The sequence below is a fragment of the Anomaloglossus baeobatrachus genome, chromosome 11 (genome assembly GCF_048569485.1).
Source record: "Anomaloglossus baeobatrachus isolate aAnoBae1 chromosome 11, aAnoBae1.hap1, whole genome shotgun sequence".
In the NCBI taxonomy this organism is placed as follows: domain Eukaryota; kingdom Metazoa; phylum Chordata; class Amphibia; order Anura; family Aromobatidae; genus Anomaloglossus; species Anomaloglossus baeobatrachus.
Window position 1 is genome coordinate 142815517 of NC_134363.1, and position 27030 is coordinate 142842546.

At 43.6% G+C, this 27030-nt stretch overlaps 1 protein-coding gene across 2 annotated transcripts; it reads right to left on the minus strand.

Moving 5' to 3' along the window:
• Nucleotides 1–26262, minus strand: LOC142255703 (membrane-spanning 4-domains subfamily A member 4A-like). 2 transcript variants are annotated; one of them, XM_075327154.1, is made up of 8 exons: nt 26181–26262; nt 23999–24078; nt 20930–21093; nt 14860–14973; nt 10702–10758; nt 6649–6822; nt 4199–4318; nt 1–589 (listed from the first exon to the last, which is right to left on the minus strand). In XM_075327154.1, the coding sequence occupies exons 3-8, from the start codon at nt 21089–21091 to the stop codon at nt 482–484; spliced, it is 735 nt and encodes a 244-aa protein (XP_075183269.1). In that variant the 5' UTR covers nt 21092–21093; nt 23999–24078; nt 26181–26262; the 3' UTR covers nt 1–481. The 2 variants fall into 2 exon arrangements, with proteins under 2 accessions (XP_075183269.1, XP_075183270.1); XM_075327155.1 differs by lacking the exon at nt 23999–24078 and having other exon boundaries at nt 26181–26232.
• Between the last annotated feature and the right edge of the window lie 768 nt (nt 26263–27030).

The following is a 27030-nucleotide window of genomic DNA, read 5'->3' on the forward strand; positions in this document are numbered from 1 at the left end:
TTTTTGTTTAGGTGCTTTTTTATTTTTTGGACAAAAACATCAGCCTAAATGCAATGTATCCAGCTTTATCTCTCCCCCATGCTTTACACTGCAGTTCTAGTCCTTCAGATTGGCTGTACATGCTGAATAGGGAATTGTTGCTTGGAAAATGAATAATAACCAGACAACTGCTGTCCATAAAATAAGACAAAAAAGGGATCAGCCAGGAGATCTACTCTATACAGTTCATTATTTCTTACACCTCAATGTTTATAATGTTTATATTGTACAAAACACAATTCCTGTTGGTCGTATATACGGTCATTGGTGATTCGATTCAATATAAACCGTACCGTGACTTGTTAATTACACTTTTGGGAAGTTATACATTGTACAGTTCCTAGAAATCTTATAAAGTCACAGGTTGTTTGTAAGGACGGTGCCGGTGAATTTGGCTTGCATTCTTCTTCTTGACATTTGTGGATCGCAACGACCAATGACTTCATGTCTGTGTCTTTAGGGCGGATGAGACGTCTGCGGAGGAGTCAGGAGGGACATCTCTGGTGGCGTCCAGTACATTTAAGGTCGTGGTTTGATAGATGACCACATTCTGAAATAAAATACCGTACATTTTTGTATTTCTGTAGTAGAGTCATCTTTAATATTCTTTAACAAAACATGAAAGATGTTTTTTTAAAATTATTGATCAGTCTTTTCAAAGTTCTGAAACATTTTAAAGTAATGTATGACATAACCTTATTTTGCTTCCTTTTCTCTCAAACTCCACACCATGGCTGGGCAAAGTGCGGTATGCGGGCCACATCCGTGCCTCTGACTGTGCCTGTCAGTCCCACGGACCAAAATAGCTGAAGGGCTAAAAACAGTGGCCCGCGGGCTGCACCGTGACCTCCTCCACTGCCCACCTACCCAATATCACCGCAATTTGCATCCACAGGATAGTGGTGAACAAATTGGGGGAGGAGGGGCTGCTGTCTCCATATTCCATCAACCAACATGAGGCACAGCAGATGCAATAATATCACATCGTTGTGGGTGCTGTGCGGAGCGTCAGTGCAACAGAGGCCGCGGGGAAATGAGAGCAAGATGAATATGTGGTGATTTTTTTTTTTTTAAATTTGTATATAGAGGTCTAGGTATCGGTAGCCATATAGGGGCTCAGAAATGTATATGGGAGGCTATGTGGAGCTCATAATGTATATGGGAGGCTATGTGGGGGCTCATGCTGTATATGGGAGGCTATGTGGGGGCTCATGCTGTATATGGGAGGCTATGTGGAGCTCATAATGTATATGGGAGGCTATGTGGGGGCTCATGCTGTATATGGGAGGCTATGTGGGGGCTCATGCTGTATAGAGGACGCTATGTGGACCTCATAATGTATATGGGAGGCTATGTGGGGGCTCATGCTGTATATAGGAGGCTATGTGAAGCTAATACTGCATATAGGAGGATATATGGGGCTCATACTGTATATAGGTGGCTATGTGGGGCTCACAAATGTATATAGGAGGCTAACTGGGGCTCATAATGTATATGGGAGGCTATGTGGGGGCTCATGCTGTATATAGGAGGCTATGTGAAGCTCATACTGCTTATCTGGGCTATGTGGGGCTCATGATGTATATAGGTGGCTATGTGGGGCTCATAATGTATATGGGAGGCTATGTGGGGGCTCATACTGTATATAGGAGGCTATGTGAAGCTCATACTGCTTATAGGGGCTATATGGGGCTCATGATGTATATAGGAGGCTATATGGGGCTCATACTGTATAGAGGTGGCTATGTAGGGCTCAAAAATGTATATAGGAGGCTGAGTGGGGCTCATAATGTATATGGGAGGCTATGTGGGGGCTCATACTTTATATAAGACACTATGGGGGCTCATGTTGTATATTGATGGCTATATGGGGCTCATACTGTATATAGGAGGCTATGTGGGGCTCATAATGTATATAGGAGGCTATGAGGGGGCTCATAATGTATATAGGAGGCTATATGGGGGCTCATGCTGTATATAGGAGGCTATGTGTAGCTCATAGTGTATATAGGAGGCTATGTGGGGCTCATAATGTATATAAGGAGGTTATGTAGGGGTTCATACTGTAGATTTGAGGCTATGTGGGGGCTTATACTGTATGTTAGGTGCTGTATCGAGGCTCATACTGTATGTAGGGGGGCGTAGGCGTATGTGGGCTGATACTGTATATACGTGTTCTGTGTTTGGGCTCATACAATAGATAGGGGGCTATGTGAGGGCTCATCCTGTAGGGAGAGCTATGTGACTGCTCATGCTATATATAGAGGGGGCATTGTGTGGGCTCATACTGTATAAAAGGGGATGTCAGTATACTTAATTCTGCTCAATATTAAGTGAGCCAATATTAATATAAAATAATAATTAGAATTCACATGTGAATATTAATTTTGAGCAGAATTAATTTCAGCCTATTCTTTCGGCTCTCCACGCCGGTCACGGTCTCTCATGTGGTCCCACAGAACAATTAAATGCCCCTACCCTGCTCCACACTGAAAGGGCTGCTTGAACTGTCTTGTTCATGCACTGAGAGTAGTTGGTTTGGACTGTAGGACGAGTAAATATCTGAACACTACTGTGAGCTTCTTCCCTGTTCCCCCTCTTATGCTTGGACTACAGTATATTCAAAGATTCTCCCCGAGAATCTGCGCATGGGGAAGGGGAAAAGAGATGGTCACACAGATATACAGAGATTTGCAAAACCTGCAGTTCAAAACAGCTGTTCTCAGTGCATGAACAAGGCAGATAAAACAGCCTTTTCAGCATGGAGTTTCAGAGCAATTGAAGCAAGATAAGGTGATGGAGTATATTACAAAGATTGATAACTTTGGAAGGACTGATACATTTTAAAAAGTTAGGCTACCCTTTAAATGTTGAGTTTACATTGTAAAAAATTGTGTTAACAATTAGAAACAATATCCAGTATATTAGCTTTTGTTAATGGCCATATATTATGGTCTTGTTTTTTTAACATTTGGAGTGCATAAGGGCCGTTTCACACATCCGGCATTTTGCCGGATCCAGCACGCATGTAGTGCAGTAGATTCATTTACAGTGGAAGCGCGACACCATGCGGTTGTGTGCTTCATGCACAACCACATTTGTCCACATGGTGTCGTGCTTCCACTATATATGAATCTACTGTACTGCATGCGTGCCGGATCCGGCGAAATGCCGGATGTGTGAAACGGCCCTAAGCGATTTCATGTTCTGCTTGTGGGGAAAACCGAAGCAAGTTCGTCAGCTAGCCAGTCTAATGCCAGGATATCTCATCAGTACCGGGGAGAAAGCAAGCCGTTAACAGGTGGAAGCAAGGGTGTCGGAGGCCAGGAAGTAACATCAGAGGCAGAAGGGCAAAACAAAGCCGAAGGTGGGGAAAGAAACCAAGGTCAGTTGCTGGGAGATCAAAGTATGTAAAGAGGAGGTGGAGAGACCGGACGGGACCGGGGATCATACAGTCAGGACTAAGGAGACACAGGACAGAACTGGATCAGCAGGACGGGAAGAACCATTGGTACAGAGAGAACACAGGTCAGGAAGAGGTAGCTGGGAGACGGCACGGACCAGAGTCAGACACATGGGAACCAGTTGTGCACGCTGCAGAGCAGGAACTATTACTGGCGGCATCCTGGAGATAGCAGCACCAAGATATGGCAGCACAGCCTCCTAGAATGAGGCAGGATGGAACAAGCCCCTCCCATGAGACCTAAAACCCCGGGAGAGGATGCATGAACCAAGACAAGGGGTCAAATTATGACTAGTCTGTGTGTCAAAACAGGATGAGAATTTTAAACTCCCAGATGGCTCTCTTTCCTCCTGTTTGCTCACAGCTTGTGGTCCTGCCATAGTGGAGACAAATCTTTACCCCCCCCTCCTGATCCATAGTATCAGAGAGGTTGTCACTCATGTGAGGGACGTGTAAGGTGGTGGTCACTCGTAAGCACGAGACCTAACTTTGCACATAACATTGTTGGAAGTTGCGCCAAGTGCTTTTGGTGACTGAACTAGACCTGAGTTTAGCAAAAAATATTCACAAGACCTAGCCAAGGAAGTTCACACTGTCCTGTTCCAGCTGCCACAGATTGCCAGTGTGGACGTTGGACTACGGTCTTGCCAATCTTTTTGCCCAAAGCTAAAATAGACTGTAGCATTAACAACTTACTATTTCTTCAAAAGACGATCGGCAGACAGTTCTGCAGGCAAACACACTTGTAGATATGGAAATGCAAAACATCAGCACGAAAAGGAGTACATTTAGTGATATAATACCATAATAGACAACCTAAAAAAATAAAAAAAAAAGTTTGTTTTTCAATTTTAGAAGAAACCAGAAGCAAAAAACAAACATCAGACCCAATACTGTTAACACCTGTGGAGGAGCAATAAGATGTGGGCTCTTTGCTCCACTTCTTTTTCCAGTAGACTGCCAATTACTTCCAGCCTGCTGCTTGTTGGAGGCTGGTGCTACGTAGGGGACGTTGGGTGGCGCAATGACATCACTGCATTGTGCGCCTGCGCCAGCCTGCTGTTATACAAGCTAAAAGAGAAGGCAGCGGCTACCTACAGTGTATAAGAAACCAGGATTAGGTGAGTGTAAGCTTTCTTCATTCCATTATATTATTGAGCCTGGAATTTCGGAGGAGGATCATACTGTATGTTTTTTGGGGGGGGGGCATACTCTGTGGGGATATCATTCTGTTTGTGAGTTTATGGGAAGCATCATACTGCATGGGGAGCTGTGGTGATCATACTGTGTGGAGGGCTGTGGTGACTATCATACTATACAGGGGTTGTGGGGGCCATCATACTGTATGGGGAGCTGTGGTGACTATAATGTGTGAATGACTGTGGTGACTATCATATTATACAGGGGTTGTGAGGGCCATCATACTGTATGGGGAGCTGTGTTGATCATACTGTGTGGAGGGCTATGGTGATTATCGTACCATACAGGGATTGTGGGGGCCATCATACTGTATGGGGAGCTGTGGTGACCATACTGTGTGGAGGGCTGTGGTGATTATCGTACCATACAGGGATTGTGGGGGCCATCATACTGTATGGGGAGCTGTGGTGACCATATTGTGTGGAGGGCTGTGGTGATTATCGTACCATACAGGGATTGTGGGGGCCATCATACTGTATGGGGAGCTGTGGTGACCATACTGTGTGGAGGGCTGTGGTGATTATCGTACCATACAGGGATTGTCGGGGCCATCATACTGTATGGGGAGCTGTGGTGACCATATTGTGTGGAGGGCTGTGGTGATTATCGTACCATACAGGGATTGTGGGGGCCATACTGTATGGGGAGCTGTGGTGACCATACTGTGTGGAGGGCTGTGGTGATTATCGTACCATACAGGGATTGTGGGGGCCATCATACTGTATGGGGAGCTGTGGTGACCATATTGTGTGGAGGGCTGTGGTGACTATCATACTATACAGAGGATGTGGGAGCCATCATACTGTATGAAGGACTATTGTGACCATTACACTGTGTTTGGGCATCATGTTTTTTGAGTGGAGGAATGTGGAGACATCATTCTGTGTTGGGGGCGCTGTTGGGTCATCAAACTGTACTGAGGCTTTCGGGGGTATAATTCTCTATGTTGGAAGGGGTATCATAGTGAGTAAGAACATTAAGGATCTTCAATAGGGGCAAAATAACTGTCAGAGTGCTGAAACACATGTCCTTCTTCCTGTCTTTAAAAGTTGAGAGGTATGCCCTTCAGTGACTGCACCACTGCACTCGAAGAGTACCTATCTAATAGTACCCCTCTCTGGGGGTCGCGCCTTCTGGTGCATTTTGGAGGCACTGGTTCGGCAGCCGCCTTGCTATCCTCGCTGCTCAATACCATCAACTACTCCTGCAGCCAGGCTGGTCTTTTTTTCTGATGCCAGGGACTTGCACTGTTACATAAGGGCCTCCATAGTCACGGTGATGATCCACACGTTGATCTACCAATGGACTGCTCTAGCCCTTCCCTGCGTACTCTATATACCCTGCCCCCGCTACTAATCAGGTAAGACTTCTAAGGAGGACCCTCAGCTGATCCCTCAATTACATTTGAACAGACCCAAACCCCCCTAAGCCTTCAGAATGCCATTTTATTTCCCTAAACACCCATTTTACCACCCCTCATAACCAAAACTAGGGCCTGGCAGGCATCTTAGTCATGTGGTTCTCTCTTTCAGCCCCCTTTGAGATCCTAGTATGGGCCCTACTGGAACTGCCATACATCTACAGAGGACTTTATCAAGTGGTTTGGTGCCACGAGACTGGAGACTAATAATGAACTTAGCAAGAATATACATCTGGAGTGAATTATCTAAACTAGAGCTGGAAAGATGGCATTATATAGCGCTAAATATCAAGAGAAACCAAAATTAAACATTTAATAGGTTTTTTGAAATTCTAAACAGGATAGAAAACTTGTTGAATTAGGAAAAATATGTCTTTAATTCCATAAGAAACTCATTACATGATACTTATAGCAACCAAGTTTTCTAAACTCATACCTTCCCTATATGTAGGGTTAATCATTGTACCTATAGAGAGAGGTTGTAATAAGCAGCATATTAACAGAATAACATAAAAATGATTCTTACCAAACCAGAAAATTCTCCTAAACATTGTTTATCGCTTTTATAATATGCACAATATGTCAAGTTCAGTTCATATTCGATTAAAAGTGGTACCACGAAAAACTCAATTAGACCAATTATCATTCCACAACCTGCTGATAGAGTAGTGACAATGTTCATAAACAAGCTTGCCTTTACCTAAAAGACAAAATAACATTCATTACTTAAAAGGATATTCCCATCTATTGTTGACGGGAATATCCCTGTAAAAAATGGGACTGTAAAAAACTGAAACACTCACATTAACTTTTGCATTGATTCAGTGTGTGTGTATGTGCACGTGTGACACCCCTGGGGCTCTGGTCGCCACAGGGTACTGCAATTGTTTTTAAGGTGCAGTGCCTATCTGGAGTAAGTGCAGGGTTAATTGCCGGTGTTCTTATTTCACAAACAGGTGCCTTCCCACTAGGGGTTGGACTGGGGTAGGCAGGGGGGTTAGTCATCATGAAGAGTGGGACTTTCCGGTCACCAGGACAACCACTGGGGGGGTCGGTGCCACTTGGGGTAGAAATAGGAGCAAGTCAGTCATATACGCAGTTGAGTCAGGACACCGGTTCTATCAACACCTACTTCAACTTTCTCTTTCCTTTGTGGGGCCTGGAGGCTTGGAGCCTCGAGCTCAGCCCGGGTTCCTTTCTGCACCAGTGGAGAGCGTTCTACAAAAGGACACTTTACACGGACACCGATAATTGCCTTGAACTTGCACTGGATAACCAGAGACTTACCAGCAGCGAAACCGACATTTTCGGACAAAAACTCCAACCAGTGAGTAAAAGACCTGAACCAGAATCCCTGTCTTGACTCCTTCATTTACCGGCACCGCGCCCCGGCCATCTCCCTGGGGCCTGCTTCGCCTGTGGGGAGCCACAACAACCCGGCTGCGAACACCACCAGCCCCAGCAGCAGCAGCTCACTCTTGGCCGCAATCCACAGGTGGCGTTACAGAAGACAATCCCTTCTACTTCTCCCACTACCTCCTCCAAACCCACTGCCTTCATTCACCTTCAATTCCCTGTTTCTTGTACACCTCGGGGCCACGGGACCGGACCAGACCACCCATGACACAGTAGAGACCTGCATCACCGGCCTGGCGACGAGTACAAGGTGCGGACTTATCCCCCTTAGTGCCCCGTGGGTGTTACATTTTGGTGTCATGAACAGGATCCCGTGTCCGCAACAAACTGGTACTGTGCGCTTTAACAGATTGAGCTGAGCAAAATTGAGTTTTCCAAAGACTTTGTGATTGGCGCTGACCAAAAACAACGGGCGCCAATGGCTGCAGAGAGCAGGAAAAAAGCCAGCGCGTTGTGGGTGGAGCCAAGAAGAGAGCACGAAAAGCGTGGGCGGTACCTAGAAAAGGTACGAAGCAGAGTCCCACCACCAGACGTAACTGGTAAACTTTGAGGCTTCGAGCCAAGGAGCAAGCGGTGAGCAAAGATACCATCGACGAGTTGCGACTCCACCTCCTGGAGCTCATCAAAGGCATGGCGATCCTGACCAAAGCGGTACAAGTTAAACCAAGAATCCAGCAACCCGCCATCATCAAGCTCACCTCAAATGCTGGTGACCTCCCCTGGCGTCGCCGAGCAAGAAGCCCTCTGCCTCCAGTCCCTGACCGGTATGATGCTGCCAGGCAGCCAATCTGTCAGCGCTGCGCAGGACACTTTGGGCAGGACACTTTGCTTGTGGATACTCTCTGAGTGCCCAGAACTGGGGGGCTCTCTTTTCTTCATGGGGCCTGGAGACTTGGAGCTTCGAGCCGCCCTCCCACGCCCCAGCGCCTATGGCGAACACCAGCTTGCCATCTCCCTGGGGCCCGCTCCGCTTGTGGGAGCCACACGATTCTGGCTGCAAACACCACCAGCCCCAGTGGATAGAGACACGCAGCGGCAGCCCACTCCTGGCCGCAATCCACAGGTGGCGTCACAGAAGACAATCCCTTCTACTTCTCCCACTACCTCCTCCAAACCCACAACCCACCCCCTTCATTTACCTTCCATTCCCCATTTATTTTACACCTCGGGGGCCACAGAACCGGACCAGGCCACCCATGACACGGCAGAGACCTGCATCACAGGCCTGGCGACGAGTACAAGGTGCGGACTTATCCCCCTTAGTTCCCCGTGGGTATTACACATGTAATATAGTGTGTGTTTATATAGTCACCTACCGCTGCTCTCTGAGGTATCTAACACTGGTCTTCTGCACTTCTCAATGACGTCATAAGCCTCTAATACAGCCAAATCAGAACCCATACTTTGCACTGAGGAGGGGCAAGACCCCGAAACATTGTGTCTTCAAATTGAGATTCTGGTTTGGTTTTTATCCTAGTCATATGGTAAGGCTGGTTATAGGGTCCATATTGAGTTTTAGGATTGCTATTTCGAATAGGTATTCTAGTCCCCTTCCTCTGAATACGCAATTTACATATTTTAATGTCCCAGAGGAGGAGCATTACATGGCCTATAAGTCTCCTTACACTGGCATATCAGACATGTCCAAAAGGAGAGAAGTTACCGCTTAGACTTTTGTAACTTTGATGTGGTCGGAGTTAGGAATCAGATAAGAGCTACTAAGTCTCTAATATACTGTCATGATGGGCTCTCAGTTAAAGGAGTTGTCCCCTACTTTTACATTGATGACCTATCCTTATTATTTTACCATAGTTTTCTCTCCCTTTCCTTCCACAATCTTCCCCCCTTTCTTATCTCCCCACCCAACACCCTCATAATTAAAACTAAAAATTCTCAATAAAAGAATATGAACTTATACAGTAAATACAATTATTTTTGTTTAACAGGAACTTGTCACCAGATTTGGGTCCTATAAGCTGCGGCCACCACCAGTGGGTTCTTATATACAGTATGCTAACATGCTGTGTATAACAGCCCAGGTCGCTGTGCAGAACGTAAAATTCACTTTATAATACTCACCTAAGGGACGGTGCGATTCAGACTGGTCGGATAGGTGTCTCTGTTCTCCGGGTCCGGCACTTCCCATTTCGGCCATCTTTGGCTTCCTTCTTCTGAAGCCTGGCAGCATGACGCGTCCTACGTCATCCACACTAGCCACAATTGAGGTGCTGCACAGGTTCACTACAGTACTTTGATCTACCTTGCTCAGGGTAGATCAAAGTGCGCCTGCATAGAACCTCAATGCCGGCGAGTGTGCATGACGTAGGACGCGTCATACACCCAGGCTTCATAAGAAGGACAAATATGGCCGATGGAGGAGGCACAAGACTTGGAGACACCCTTCCGACCAATTGGTACTGCACCGTCTGTTAGGTGAGTATTATAAAGTAATTTTTACGTTTTACACAACAGCCTGGGCTCTTATGTACAGCATGTTCGAATGCTGTATATAAGAGCCCACTGGTGGTGGCCGCAGCTTACAGGGCCAAATCTGGAGACAGGTTCCCAGTAAGATTCAGCACTATACAGTAAATAATAAATAATCAGTGACCTGCAGAAAAAACAGAAGAGGCAGGCAGAGTAGAAGAAGATCCAACCTCCAAGTCCTACCCCGATGCACAAGCGACGCATGGATGACAGCATCATGAAAACTTTAGAGGACGATAATTCAACAACCACAGATTGGATTCCTTCACCGCAGGTATCCATTTAATCAGCATCACAGCACCATTATAGCCATGTATTTACTTTATAGTGCTGAATCCTGGTGACAGGTTCCCTTTAAGTCAGATCTACTTTTTCCTAGTACAGAATAAGCTGTAAGTGGTGTGATTGGGCATAGCTGGATGGTACCAGGGACTGAATGATGTAATACATACTTTTTGTCTTAATTCTCTCTTTGACATAATTTCCATACTATTGTTTAACTCTAGAAAAATTAGCAGTTTTGTTTGTCCCCCAAAAAAGCGTTTATTTACAGTTCATGGTCAAATTCAAATTGGCTTTATTGGCAGGACCAAAATACAGTTACTGTTTTCAAAGCAAAAGAAATAAGTGTGACGGGAGGGGATCGGGGATATGGGAGTTACGGGGTCTTACTTACCTTTCCAACCGTTGGTTTTACTGAAGCGTTCACGGAGAGAGATCCAGAAATAATAAACTAGAAAAATGAAAGTAATATAAATGTAACGTAAGTAAATAGAATAGAATTCTATATGTGATATGTGGATACTTAGGGGTACTTTGCACATTGTGACATACTGCGATATTGTCGGGGTCAAATCGAAAGTGACGCACATCCGGCGCCGGTAACGACATCGCATCGTGTAAAGTCTAGATGCGCCGATAAACGATCGCAAAAGCGTCATAAATCGGTGATCTGTGTAGTGTCGGACATTTTCATAATGTCGCACCAATAGGAGATACGATATTGTTCCTCGTTCCTGTGGCAGCACATATCGCTGTGTGTGAAGCCGCAGGAGCGAGGAACATCTCCTTACCTGCCTCCACCGGCTATGCGGAAGGAAGGAGGTGGGCGGGATGTTTACGTCCCGCTCATCTCCTCCCCTCCGCTTCTATTGGCCACCTGCCGTGTCATGTCGCTGTGACGCCATACGACCCGCCCTCTTAGGAAGGAGGCGGGTCGTCGGCCAGAGCGACGTCGCAGGGCAGGTAAGTGCGTGTGAAGCTGCCGTAGCGATAATTTTCGCTATGGCAGCTATCATAAGATATCGCATGTGCAACGGGGGGCGGGTACTATCGCGCTCGGCATCGCTAGCATCGGCTAGCGATGTCGCAGCGTGCAAAGTACCCCTTAATCCGGCTTCACCCTCAATCAAGTTTTCCAAAATCTTTTGTTAGAAAAGAGAAATAGTTCTAAAATGAATAAGATAGAAGTACTAATGAGACATTTAGCACAAAGTCATATGTGCGTGTAAAGGTGCAGGCTATGAATCAATTGTCCAAAATAATAAGATAATCTGTCTTTGTATAACCATTGCTTAAATGCTATCATGTATACTAGGATGCACCTTCTGGAATGTATTATTGAAACTAATTATGTTAAGCTGAACAATGCAGGCATTCAGGAGACCACCTCAAACTGGTCCCTTGAGTGTCAGTAACAAGCTGCTGATGTCCTGAGCATAGACTTTTGCTTATCTCCAGGTGCCTTATCAAGGACAGTATCGAGTTTGTCTCCTTTCCTGCAGAGACAATTTGAATAATTCCCAGAGGGGCATTACAGCTATAAGTCCCCTTACCACTGAAAGTCAGACTGGTTTGTCAGGTCTCCATAAGGAGAATAGTCTTCCCCCGTGGTCCCCACATAGCTTTTCATAAGCCAGCTCAGATACCCATACTTTGCACTGACGAGGGGCAATCACCCCGAAACACTGTGTCTGCAAATTGGGAATCTGATCTGGCATATATCCTAGCTCATATGAAAAGGCTTGTTAAAAGGCCAATTTTGAATTTTAGGATCGCTACTTCCAATAGGTGGCGCTAGAGTTTGTCTCATTTCCTGGAGAGACAATTTCAAGGACAGTATAGTCTTGTAAGAAACTCTAGCCAAATAAGGTAGTAAGTGAAATCAAGTTAGATAATTGGTCAACAGCAATCCGAATGTAGTGAATGAAATGCATAACTGTGATTGTTTTACAATATACGGGTTAGAATAGCATTGAGCTTCTCCCGGATAGAGATACGTCTCTGTTTGGTCATTTTTCCTGATCCATATACATCTGCGCAGTTCTAATCTGGAATCCTCCTTCGAGACCCTGAGAGACCCCCTAGAGGTCTCCCCCAACATGCGCTCTTAACATTGACTATCACATAACACTACTCTCCATGGGATTTTTTGGTATTGAATATTTAAAGGGAACCAATCACCATGAGTTTCGTATATAACCTAAAGCCAGTGCTATACTGGCACTATCAGGCTTATTCTATATATACCTGTAGTGGTCAGCTCGGATTTTTAGGTTTTGAAATACAATAAAGTAAAGTTTATAAAATTAGCTCCTTGTTGAGTGACAGCAGCTGAGGATCAGATAATATCTGTGGAGGTATTCATAGTTATCCCCTCCCCCTGTTAGAATTAGAATAAGTATGATACAATTAACCTAGCAGGACCTGGGTGTGAATTTCAAAACCTAAACATCCGAGCTGCCCACTAAAGGTATGTATAGAATCAGCCTGATAGTTCCAGTATAACACTAGCTTTAGCTTATATAGGAAAATCCTGATGATTGGTTCCCTTTAATGTTGCTTTTTTATAATGTGGTGGTTTGACTGAGATGAAATGTATAAAGTATTCCCAGAATAAGTCACCAATATCAGATGTGTGATGGGCTGACAGCGTGCACCCCCACTGATCAGCTGTTCTCAGATCAGGCCAGATGTAAACCATTGCAGAGCCAAACAGCACAGCTCCATCAACCGGGTACTACAGATCAGCACCTATGAATTTGTAACTATTTTAAAAATATTTTATTAGTCTCCATGTGGTATTTGAACCTGGAAAATGGAAAATTTGTACAACACACTGTGTTATAACTTTATTACAGTACACTGCAATATAGCCACAAGCTAGGTTTAAAGAGGATCAACCATCGGGATTTTCATATATAAACTAAAGCCAGTGCTATACTGGCACTATCATGCTGATTCTATACATACCTTTAGTTGTGAGATCGGATGTATACTTTCTGAAATACAGGCAAGTAAAGTTTGTGAAATGCACTGTTATTTGATTGATAGCAGCTACCGAATATCTAATAGGTTGTCCCTCTGTCTCTGTTATTACAAGGGGAGGAGGGAGGGAGGCAGACAGGTCTGGTTTTGCTATTTATTCCCAACCCTATCTATTGGATATTCTGTAGCTGCTATCAATCAACTAAGTGCATTTCACAAACTTTACTTGCCTGTATTTCAGAAAGTATACATCCGATCTCAGAACTACAGGTATGTATAGAATCAGCATGATAGCACCAGTATAGCACTGGCTTTAATTTATATATAAAAATCCCGGTGGTCGGTCCTCTTTAATAGGCGTACCAATATAGCAGGCAAACAGCCTTGAGTTGCCTCCCCAACTGCAGTGACAACACCAATGGTATATTGCAAAGAAGGCATCACATAAGTGAAAACTGACTTCTTAATGAGCTTGTGGCTGGATTGGTTAAACCAATTTCCCGTTCCCGACATTGGATATACCAAGCAATATGTCCGATTTCGGGTCCACATCTTTGATGAAGACTCAGGAGCTTAGCCTGAATCATTCCTGGTTGATGATGATTATGTTTACACAGCCATCATTTCCCTCCAACAGTTGCTAGCAGAGCTACGCTCATTGCTGTTAACTCTTTAAATGCTTCTGTCAATCTCTAACTATGGCATTTAAAGAGATGGTCCACTACAAAGCATAGTGGTCACATCGGTGTAAAACTGTGACAGAAGGCATTTTCTAAATGCCTTCTGTTGACCATTCTGTGTGTGAGTGGCGCTATCGCTGTCCACTCATCCCCTACCATGTGACCCGGGCTGCAGTGACACCTGATGTCTGGTGATGTCACGTCAACTTCCGGAATTGGAAGTTTACTTGGCATCACCAAGGCATGACCCAGTCTCCCTGAGTGACTGGGCTGTGGGCGGAGTTTCATCCACGTCACAGCCCATCATTTTGCACGCTCTCTTCTTAACCACAGAGCGCCACAAGCACAAGCGATGCTGGGCTGTGATGTATGGTGAAACTCTGCCCACAGCTCAGTCACTCAGGCTGAGAGGCATTTCCTTCAAATAGCGTGACGGCCCTTTAAGAGGAGGGCCGGTGTGCGCGTTTGCCCCAAGCACTCTCCTGGGAGACCTGGGCTGCGTCCACAGGCCCCAGGAGGGGAAGGAAGCAGCAGCAAGCTTACATGGCCAAGGGAGTGCGGGGAAGGATATGACCAGGTTGGGGCAGTGAGTAAGTCTGCATCCCTTCAGGGATGCCGACACTACAAGGGGTGGACCAAAATGCAAAAAAATTAAAAATTGCTTGGTCAGCAAGAGGTTAATACAAAACTTCCAGAGCTTCACTGCGGAGGGAGAGAAAAGCAACCAGAGCCAATGCTGAGACAGGAGCTCAGACCACCGCGGACTCTTGGCAGACACCGGATTTATGCCATAGTCACTGATCACAGCTCTTGTGTCTAAGCTAAAAAAAATAGCAAGAACCAAAGTAATAAATAGCATACTGCTGGTATAAGTGTATATATCTTACCAATATTCCAGCCCATATGGGGACACCACTATAGGCTATCATCCCAAGATAACCAGAGGTCATCACCATAATGTCAAAGGATATAAGGACAATTCCTGTAAAAATCTGTGTTGTCTGCAAGGTAAGAGAAAAACATTGTACACATTAGAAGTATAACTATAGCAGAACATAACTGATGCTAAAAAATATTATTATATACCTACAACAACATAGCGTAGGAAAAAGAAGCCAGAAGGGAATATGACTAGGATCAGATTATGGAATAATTGTTTCTCTTCTGGCATCATGGAGACTTACACTGTGTGCAGAATTATCAGGCAAATGAGTATTTTGATCACATGATACTTTTTATACATGTTGTCCTACTCCAAGCTGTATAGGCTGAGAGCCAACTACCAATGAAGTAAATCAGGTGATGTGCATCTCTGTAATGAGGAGGGGTGCGGTGTAATGACATCAACACCCTATATAAGGGGTGCTTAATTATTAGGCAACTTCCGTTCCTTTGGCAAAATGGGTCAGAAGAGAGAATTGACAGGCTCTGAACAATCCAAAATTGTGAGATGTCTTGCAGAGGGATGCAGCAGTCTTGAAATTGCCAAACCTTTGAAGCGTTATCACCGAACAATCGAGCGTTTCATGGCAAATAGCCAACAGGGTCGCAAGAAGCGTGTTGGGCAAAAAAGGCACAAAATAACTGCCCATGAATTGAGGAAAAGCAAGCGTGAAGTTGCCAAGATGCCATTTGCTACCAGTTTGGCCATATTTCAGAGCTGCAACGTTACTGGAGTATCAAAAAGCACAAGGTGTGCCATACTCAGGGACATGGCCAAGGTAAGGAAGGCTGAAAAACCACCACCTTTGAACAAGAAACACAAGATTAAACGTCAAGACTGGATCAAGAAATATCTTCAGACTGATTTTTCAAAGGTTTTATGGACTGATGAAATGAGAGTGACTCTTGAAGGGCCAGATGGATGGGCCAGAGGCTGGATCAGTAAAGGGCAGAGAGCTCCACTCTGACTCAGACGCCAGCAAGGTCGAGGTGGGGTACTGGTATGGGCTGGTATCAAAGATGAACTTGTGAGACCTTTTCGAGTTGAGGATGGAGTAAAGCTCAACTCCCAGACTTACTGCCAGTTTCTGGAAGACAACTTCTTCAAGCAGTGGTACAGGAAGAAGTCGGTATCGTTCAAGAAAACCATGATTGTCATGCAGGACAATGCTCTATCACATGCAGCCAACTACTCCACAGCGTGGCTGGCCAGTAAAGGTCTAAAAGATGAAAAAATAATGACATGGCACCCTTGTTCACCTGATCTAAACCCCATAGAGAACCTGTGGTTCCTCATAAAATGTAAGATCTACAGGGAGGGAAAACAGTACACCTCTCGGAACAGTGTCTGGAGGCTGTGGTGGCTGCTGCACGCAATGTTGATCGTAAACAGATCAAGCAACTGACAGAATCTATGGATGGTCGGCTGCTGAGTGTCATCATAAAGAAAGGTGGCTATATTGGTCACTAATTTTTTTGTTTTTGCATGTCAGAAATGTTTATTTCTAAATTTTCTGCAGTTATATTGGGTTACCTGGTGAAAATAAACAAGTGAGATGGGAATATATTTGGTTTTTATTAAGTTGCCTAATAATTCTGTACAGTAATAATTACCTGCACAAACAGATATCCTCCTAAGATAGCCAAAACTAAAAAAAAAACCACTCAAACTTCCAAAAATATTTAGCTTTGATATTTATGAGTCTTTTGGGTTGATTGAGAACATAGTTGTTGATCAATAATAAAAAAACACCCCTCTAAATAACAACTTGCCTAATAATTCTGCACACGGTGTATAGAAACTTAGTAAAAAAAATGATAGAATATTTTTCAAACTAATTTACAGTACAGACCAAAAGTTTGGACACACCTTCTCATCTCTAGAACAACTATTAAGAGGAGACTTTGTGCAGCAGGCCTTCATGGTAAAATAGCTGCTAGGAAACCACTGCTAAGGACAGGCAACAAGCAGAAGAGGCTTGTTTGGACTAAAGAACGCAAGGAATGGACATTAGACCAGTGGAAATCTGTGGTTTGTCTGAGGAGTCCAAATTTGAGATCTTTGGATCCAACCACCATGTCTTTGTAGAAAAGGTGAACGGATGGACTCTACATGGCTGGTTCCCACCGTGAAGCATGGAGGAGGAGGTGTGATGGTGTGGGGGTGCTTTGCTGGTGACACTGTTGGGGAATTATTCAAAATTGAAGGCATACAGAACCAGCATGGCTACCGCAGCATCTTGCAGCGGCATGCTATTCCATCCGGTTTGCGTTTTGTTGGACCATCATTTATTTTTCAACAGGACAATGACCCCAAACATACCTCCAGGCTGTGTAAGGGCTATTTGACTAAGAAGGAGAGTGATGGGATGCTATGCCAGATGACCTGGCCTCCACAGTCACCAGACCTGAACCCAATCGACATGGTTTGGGGTGAGCTGGACCGCAGCGTGAAGGCAAAAGGGCCAACAAGTGCTAAGCATCTCTGGGAACTCCTTCAAGACTGTTGGAAGACCATTTCCGGTGACTACCTCTTGAAGCTCATCAAGAGAATGCCAAGAGTTTGCAAAGCAGTAATCAAAGCAAAAGGTGGCTACTTTGAAGAACCTAGAATATAAGACATATTTTCAGGTGTTTCACACTTTTTTAAGTATTTCATTCCACATGTTTTCATTCATAGTTTTGATGTCTTCAATGTGAATCTACAATTTTTAGAGTCATGAAAAAAAGAAAACTCTTTGAGAAGGTGTGTCCAAACTTTTGGTCTGTACTGTAAATAAAGTTGCTTATTTTTTAAGTGAAGATGTTTTGGAGAAAAATTAAGTTGAAAATAAAGTGTTGGATTCATAGCTTCATCAATAAACTCTAGTGCCACCAGGACCATTGGACGCCCTGCATGTCCAGCCATCGCACCGCCTCCGTCATGTGTTACAGAGGATGTGCTGTGCTCTGGATCAGGAATCGTTCCAAGCCTTCTCCAGACTTCCTTCTTTCCATCATTCTGGTACAGGTTTATGTTAGTTTCATTTGTCCATACAATACTTTTCCATAACTGAGCAGCTTCTTTGATTTTTGGCAAAGTCTAATCTGACCTTTCTTTTTTTAAGGTTGATTACTGGTTTGCACCTTGTGGTGACCCCTCTAGATTTGCTCTCATGAAGTTTTCTCTTTATGGTGGACTTGAACTGAAACACCAATGTCCTGGAGAGTGTTCTTCACTTGCTTGGATGTTGGGAAGGGGTTTTTCTTCACCAAGGAAAGAATTTTGATATCATCCACCATTGTTGTCTTCCTTGGACGTCCAGGCCTTTTTGAGTTCCCAAGCTCATCAGTCAGCTCTTTTTTTTTTTTTTAAAGAATGTACGGAACTGCTGATTTGGCTCATCCTAACGTTTTTTCTATCTTTATGATTGAGAGCTCCTTTGACTGCATGTTGTGAGTTTACAGCAACAGCTTCCGAAAGCAAATGCCAAACCTGGAATCAGCTCCAGACCTTTTACCTGCTTAATTGATGATAGATTAACCAGCCAACAGGCCATATAGCCTATTAAAGACCTTGTGGGATAATTGTTCAATTAGTTTTGGTTCCTTGGAAAAGAGGCAGCTACAGATTAACGAGCTGTAATTCCTAAATCCTTTCTCCAATTAGGAAGTTAATGTCTCCAAATTAAAGCTGAGAGTTGAACGTGGCACAGGCAATATTCCTGAGAATACTGTCTATGGTACAATCTGTATTTTTCTGAAAGATTGCACCAGAATGTTTAGGAGTCTGCGGGAAATAATTAACAGGGGAAGTGGAATATTTAAATTAGGGATGATGGTGGGAGGACAAGATAGAAAATAAAGAAGTAGATAGTTTAGAGAGAGGTTAGAGGTTAGTATATGAATGGAAGGACTGTGGATAGGGAGATCTGTGCTCAATTTACAAAAGTCAATGTAGCAAACAGTGTGTATACTTATGAGGAAACCTATAGTTATGAGGAAAGCTTAAAATAATTACATTTATTTAGTCTTGAGAAGAGACAAATAAAAGGAGAACATAACAAAATACAAAAATCACCCATATAAGAAGTATGGACAATTATTATTTCATGTAAAGATGACATTTCCTCCATATGGAGAATTTTTTTTTTATATTTCAGAAGAACTAGTGGAACAGCCGACTTCAGGAGTTGGTTACAGTGGTAATCGTCAATGTTTGCAAAAATGGCTAGATGGTTTGTCAGAATAATAAAACATAAATATTTATGTAAATGTATAAAATCTCTGTTGAACAGGTTGATCAAGTCTTATTGACACTCGGGATCAGAAAAAAAAATTTGCTCTTTTTGAGCAGATTGGTTTATTTTTATTGTACTTATACCCTTGCCCTTCATTCAACATCTTCTCCCAAACCCTTGGTTAAACTTTAAGGTTAAACTTTATGGATAAATGTCTGTTTTTCAACCTTACTATGTAACTATACTTCCCCTAGGAATAACGTTTCAGGGACATATCCATCCCCTTCTTCAGGACAATGTACAGGAAATATAATAATATTTCCTGTACATTGTGCTGAAGAAGGGGACGGATATGTTCCTGAAACGCTTAGACCTGTGGAAATAAAAGGGATTTACTTTTACTCTTCACATTCCTGTGGTTTTGGCGTGGTATTTATATCCGTTTTCTTCTATATTCACATTCATCTCATCACCGCGGGACCGCTGCCTTCCGCGTTACTTCTATGTTTACCAAGGGGTTGTGACTGGCACAAGCTGACAAGGTGAGTGGCTTTCCAGCATTTACCCCACACTAGTTTACCGGATAAGACCCTATTTGCACCTTTGATTCCATGCTTCTATTCCCCTAGGAAGAAGCATTACATGAAACGCGCATTGGGGTGCCTCTTGTCCCGCCAGATTTTTTTTTTACCCTTCATACATATTCATGTGCATTGAAACACCAAGGGAATACTAATGATCAGCAGCTGGGTGGAAGGAGAGCTCCTGCTGGGTCCAAAAGGAGAGAGATGAATCCAGCAGGTAAGCTACCTATACCAATGAATACTGACAGCAGGAACAATGGAAAGTCAGAGAGTATTCTGCGCAGCCAAACACTGTGACCTTCTATGGCCAGAAACCAAATGACTCTCACACGAGACACACCCATGACAATATTATTGTGTATCCATTGCCGGTCTTTATGTATATGAACCTTTTCTGTCATACTTACCTGCTCTTCTAATGTTACTGAGGTCATTTGGCACTTTTGAATTGTAGGGACATATTTCATCATCTCATACAGCTACTACTACTCTTTATTTAATTTTTTTCAGTCTTCATTTTTCTCCATCTTGTGGATTCTTTCGGTATATGCTTACCTAATTGTCATCCTACAAATAATTATGTGACATATTCTTTGTTGAAAAATATAGTTTTTCTTGACTGTCCACATACTAGAAATGCCTATAATCTACAATGACCTCACTGCTTCACCACCGTGCGGAGCTGCCGCCCGACCGCCGTGTGGAGCTGCCGCCCGACCGCCGTGCGGAGCTGCCGCCCGACCGCCGTGCGGAGCTGCCGCCCGACCGCCGCGCGGTGCTGCCACCCGACAGCCGTGCGGTGCTGCCGCCCGATCTACACCCCACCTGCTGTCTCCTCCCCAAAATCCTATAGAATGTAAGCCCGCAAGGGCAGGGTCCTCTTCCCTCTGTACTAGTCTGTCTACTGTAACTTGTATATGTGTTCTGTATGTAACCCCCTTCTCATGTACAGCACCATGGAATCAATGGTGCTCTATAAATAAATGATAATAATAATAATAATAATAATAATACTCTCTCTTTTCATTTTCTTTGATTTTTGGTCTCCCTTTGCCATCTTGAGGATTTTGCTATTTTTGGAAAGAATCCTGTGACGTATCCAATGTCCTCTATTATTTATTTAGGTGTCTTATAAAAGACAAATTCTCCTTTGGGTAAGGTAGAAACCCCATGACCCGTTCATCTGTAACATCTTTATGATGTGGACTTACCCCCAGAACTTCAGGTTCTCCTTTGTAAAATGTAACAACTTCTTTGGGCATTCTGGCCGGAGCAGCGCAGATCTCTTCTTCAGGCTCATTTCCTTGACCAATTCGTGGTCTCAATTGAGAGATCACCACGACACCGCCCGCATCTGGTACCACTGTAGACATGTCTATTAAAAAATTAACACATGAATTACATTGTTTTTTTTTTTTATCACATAAAAATGTATTTCTTGTTGTTTGTATGTAAAGTCTCTTATGTTTTATTAATTAAAATGGTAATGTTATCAAAGAACAACAACAACAACAAAACAATAAAAGTACAAAATAACATGTTTTATACTAATGTATCAAAGAGACAAAGATTAAAAGTGTCAAAACCCAGAATAAAATCAACAAGCAAGTACCCTGCAGTAAGTAAATAGAAATAGGAAATATAAATAACATAGGATTTGTAGATGACATTATTTTGATAAAAACAGCGTAAAAGTGTCACTCTAGGTACGGGAAGAATCGTTGATGGAAGAATAAAGGGGTTAATACCGTGCTACCATGGTCATCACTCTAGGTATGAGGAAATACCAAGCGAACGGGAAAAAGGGAGGGGAGGGAAGTGGGAAACCCTGTGTCTAGGGAAGGGGGAGATGGTGACCCCTGATCAAACCTACTGCTGGCCCCTGGCTCCCCTGACCACCCTAGATAGGTTGTGCACCTATGCAGGATACCTGGAACTCGCTGACCCGGAATTGAGCCTTAGGTAAGGAACGGCTAGGAGGAGTACCAAGTCAACCCCACTGAATTCTAAAGAACACACAGGGAACACAAACGGGAAAGTAAGCAAACAGCTTATCTCCAAGATGACTCAGGGAGAGGTACCGAAACATACAACGTTTCTCCAGATGAATACAAGCCGAGTGCTTGCACTCAAGACTGTTAAGAAATATAACTCTATCACCAGCAAACACCAAGGGGAAATACAGGTATTTAAGGACATCTGGGGTAGTGATCAGGATAAACAGCTTTGAAGTGAAAATATCTGCAGGGTCCTAAAAAGAAGCAAATTAACACCAAACAGAGAAGATATATAGGATTCCATTTACACCACAGAAGGAAGAATAGAATGTCAAGGAGAATTTTGTATAGCCAAACGCTGTGACCTTCCACAGCGGTACGCCACAGGACCCACACCATCCGTGACAAAAAGCCATCTCACCGTGAAAAGTTGTACCCAATCAGCATGGTCCCCAACTCTAGTATGTGCCACAGACTTAAATAGAAAAGCATTGCTAAGAACTAACTTTTGTTTACACCTGTCTGTGGAAAGTTAAATAAAAAAGACAATGAAACTGTGTAGAAATATTCTTAATATTAAAATGTATTATTTTTAGGATGTCTGAGAGTTCTTACTATAATGCAGTGGTGGTGGGATGTGGTGTGATTGAAAAAGAAGAGTCCTGAGACATATCGAAGGTCATGGCTTATAGTTGACACTGGATAGTCTGTCACGCTGTACAAAGGGCAAGTTAGACGTAGTACAGTGTATTCCCCACTAGGTGGCAGCAGAGTAGTGAAGGAGAGTCAAAGTAACACTGTAACAGAAAGGCAGCTGAAGTACAGCAGAGTAACTTCAGCAGGCAGTTAACAGGCGAACCACCAGGAGGCAATAGAGTAGTCAAACAGGGTCTAGCCAGGAGAGTCAAGTCACATCAAAGGGAGGAAAAAAAATCAACCCAGAAAACAGAACTGAGTCGTAAGCCAAGAGATCAGGTATGCAGAGGGAAACACAAACAACAGAGACGAACTGGGGAGGGTACCGGTCAGGGCATGGTAACAAGGAGTCAGATCAAACAGGAAATCTCACCAGAGCCAGTCACAGGCTGCAGAGCAAAACTAGAACCAGCACTGCAATGCAGGTTCAGAGACCATATATAGTGTCTCCTGAAACCAGAATGAGGCTGATGGGAGTTAACCAGTGACATGCCCAGGCCGGGTCTGTGAAACTCTGGAGCGGAGAATACCGGTCCTGGATCATGACAGTCTGGACATTTTCCTTCAAAAGTGAATTACAAGGCTGCAGAACCAGAAAACATGGAGCAAAGTGCTCTTTTTAAACCATACTGCTAACATGACAGCAAAGAATAAGGGAACATCTTGCCTATTAGGGCACATTCAGATATCATTTTATCTCATACAAGTTCTGTGTTTTTCATATATAAAATTTCTGCCTATGATAGTCTATGGAGCTGTTAGCAGGTCCGTGTATTTTTGCAGGTCAAGTGGTCCAAACAAAATCACAAAGACGTATAATTTTCATCCAAGTCTATGGGTCTCTGGAAAAAAAATCCTCACACATCACTCAGATGCCACTCGTGTCCTCTCTTTTTTTCATGACTGTTTGATAGGAGAAGCTGGAGGAATCTCGATTGGTTTATTTTTTCTTGCCAACAAAAACTGATGAAACTCTGATGATAAAAACTGACACTGAACAAACTCTGATGAAAATATGATAACAAAATAAAAGACGGATGAAAGTTTGATCATTTTTTGTGGACAAGAAAAATCACTAAAGGTGGGAATGAGCCCTTAGGGTTTAAACCACCATGCAGGTTTAACCACGTAGTTTCCGTGGCATGTAAGTGGTTAATTAGAGGAATTCCATCACATCACCCCCATTGGCCACCACGAGCGTGAGCCGACTGTCATGCAACTGTGATCCTATCTTTCAATCGGATCACAGCTGTGGAGGAGAGGGACGGAGTGATCTCTCCACCTCCTCCATTGTCAGCCTGTGCATATATAGTACTGCACTTGGAAGTCATCCGAATGCAGTCAAATGTTTCACTCGCACCCATAGACTTGTATGGGTGCAAGTGATACGTCTCTCGCTGACACTGGATTGTATTCTTGGTCCGATTCTGACTTAGAAAAAAATTGAAGATCGTAATGACCCCATAGAGTAACATTGGTCCGAGTGGAATGCGATTTTTTTTATCGCATTCGACTTGTCTGATTTTACTCGTCGTGTGTCTTAGGCCTAGACACTACGAAAGAAGGAAAAGGAGACAAGCAGCTCACCTCCAGTAAAGTAATGTTGTTTCCTCGATGCAAGGATTCCACCTTACCAGGTGTCCCGATAAGTGCAAAATATTCCAGCTCTATGAAGATAAAAACATAGAACATTTATTGGGATTTTAAAACTTTATAATTAGTGATGACACTGATGAGTGACCACTACCATGCCTGACGGCTCAGTGCTTGAGTCAAGCAGGTCTGACGCTTGGACGGGCTCGACTCCAATAACGGGTATAATGGAAGTCAATGGAGAACTCAAGCATTTTTCCAGAAGACCCTAAGGCTATGTGCGCACGTTGCGTACTAGCCCTGCAGATATTTCTGCAGCGATCTGAAGAGCACATGTGCGCTTTAAATCGCTGCAGAAATGTCCGTAGTGAAGCCGATTCCATTCGCTCTGCCTGCAGCTCCTGCCATAGATAGAGCAGGAGCTGCAGGCAAAGCGCACGGAAGAAGTGACATGTCACTTCTTTTTACGCAGCGCTTCGGCAGTAGCCGAAGCGCTGCACTCTAAAACGCCACGTGCGCACGGCCCCTGCACAATCTCCATAGACTGTGCAGGGGACGCAGGACGCATGCAATTACGCTGCGCTACAAAGCGCAGCGTAACTGCATGTATTTACGCAACGTGCGCACATAGCCTAACAGAAGGGCTGGGGAGACAGGAAAATCACTGAAATAGATGGTAACAGCGCTCAAATGAACTGGGAACAGCATGGGGAAGACGTCTGGACACATCTCTGACTCCCAAGTCGCTGCTGGGAACAAAAATAAATAAATAATTTAAAAGAAACATTGTGGGATTCTCCCTATTTTTAACCAGCCAAGGTAAAGCAGACAGCTGGGGGCTGATATCATCAGGCTGGGAAAGTCCATCCCCTTCAGCCTAAAAATAGCAGCCCGCAGCTGTCCCAGAATTGGTACATCACATTAGATGTTCCAATTCTCGCACTTTGCCTCAGCTTTTCACGATTCTCTTGGTGCGGTGGCAGTCGGGGTAATATTTTGGGGGTTGATGTCAGCTGTGTAATGTCAGCTGGCATCAAGCCAAGGGGTTAGTAATGTAGAGGGATTTATCAGACACCCGCATTAATAACCCTGTAATCCAATAAAAAACCCACACACAGAAAAAAATAGTTTATTTGAATAAAGCCTCCCTTGCACTATCCCTCTTTCACAAATGTATCAAAAATGTTCTCATCAAGGTCCTCCGTTGTAGTCCACGTTCCCCAAATGCAACTCCGGTCAGTACAGCTTTAAAGTACAGCTTTTCACACGCATTGGGTAGTGACAACGACTTTTATTAGAGCCGCCGACTCAACTTGACACCCGGTGACGCAGAGGAGAGTTGTAGACAAGCACGCTCGATCATCACTATTTATAATGCATAAAATATCATAGAGAAGAAAAACCTACGCATTTCAAATGCAAAAAAAGCAAAAGAATAAACAAAAAAAAAAAAAGTCTAGCACTAAGGCTATGTGTCCACGGTAGAATGTACCTGTGGATTTTTCTGCCTGAAAATCCGCGACTTTCGCGGCAAATCCGCACCCGCGGATTTTGATGCGGATTTTTTTTTTTTTTTTTTCCCCCATTCAAAACCAAAAATCCGCACCAAATCTGCACCAAACAATTGACATGCTGCAGATTTTTCCGGATCAAAATCCGCGGCAAATCCGCAGCGGAAAAATCCGCAGCATGGACACAGCATTTCCAAAATGCCATTGAAATGGCTTGGAAGTGCCGCTGCTGCAGATTTTCGGGAAATCCGCGAAAAATCCGCGCAAAATCCGCAGCGTGGGCACATAGCCTAAAACTGCCCATAGTAGCAAAATGTTTATCAACGCTGCAATTTGTATTGTGAAATCTAGTGACTGATCGGCTGTCGCAATCAATAAAGTGAGAAAAAAAAAAAAGGTCCATATTAGCCAAAGCATGAATTACATTACTATAAAGTGGCCGGTGATTACGGAGCCGATCTGTAGGATTTAGTTTCTCCCTATTTCCTAGGTCTCTGCTGTCAGTGGATGATAACCTTCTGGTTGTTCAGACCATATACAGCTGAGCAATCGGTACAATGTATCAGTTTAGTGATCTAATCACAGCAGCATTAACTCTCTCCTGTCCTGACAGTAAAGCATCGCACAATGTATCAGTCTGAAGATCTTGTGATCTGAAGACTTACCCTGAGATTTCCTCCCCGTTAGCTCAGACAGTATGGAGGATCTGTGTACAGAAAAGGCTCCACAATCACGTGACTCCCAGCTGGGAGGAGTAACTACATTTTTTGTGTTTTTCTAGGAAATATGCCAGCTTTGATCTCTCTCGTTTGTCTAGGTGCTTTTTTGTTTTCGCTTTTGGACAAAGACATGAGAGAATTGACATGCTACCTATTGAGATTATATATATTATATATATGTATATATATATATATATATATATATATATATATATATATATATATATATATATATATATATATATATATATATATATACACACACACACACACACACACACACACACACACACACACACACACACACACATACACAGGGTGTCCAAAAGTAGGTGGACAGAAAATAAGAACATGGTGTAAAGTGAAACTGACTCAGTTGCCCTTAGCAACCAATCAGATTCCATCTTTCATTTTCCAAAGAGTCTGTGAAGAATGAAAAGTGGAATCTGATTGGTTGCTATGGGCAACTGAGTCAGTTTCACTTTACACCATGTTTGATAACCCTAGTATTACACATACTGTCCACCTACGTTTGGACTACCATATATTATATATATATATATATATATATATATATATAAAACGGCAAACATTAAACATAAACAGGCCTCTCCTGGCTTAAAGGGAACCTGTCATCAGAAATTTAGCTATCCACCTAAAAGTTTCCCCCTCTGCAGCTCCTGGGCTGCATTCTAGGAAGGTTCCTGTAGTTTTTCTTGCCCCTTTTAGCCCAAAATAAACACTTTATAAAGTAGTACCTGCTCGTATGTAAATTTTCTCATTTTTCCATGTGGGC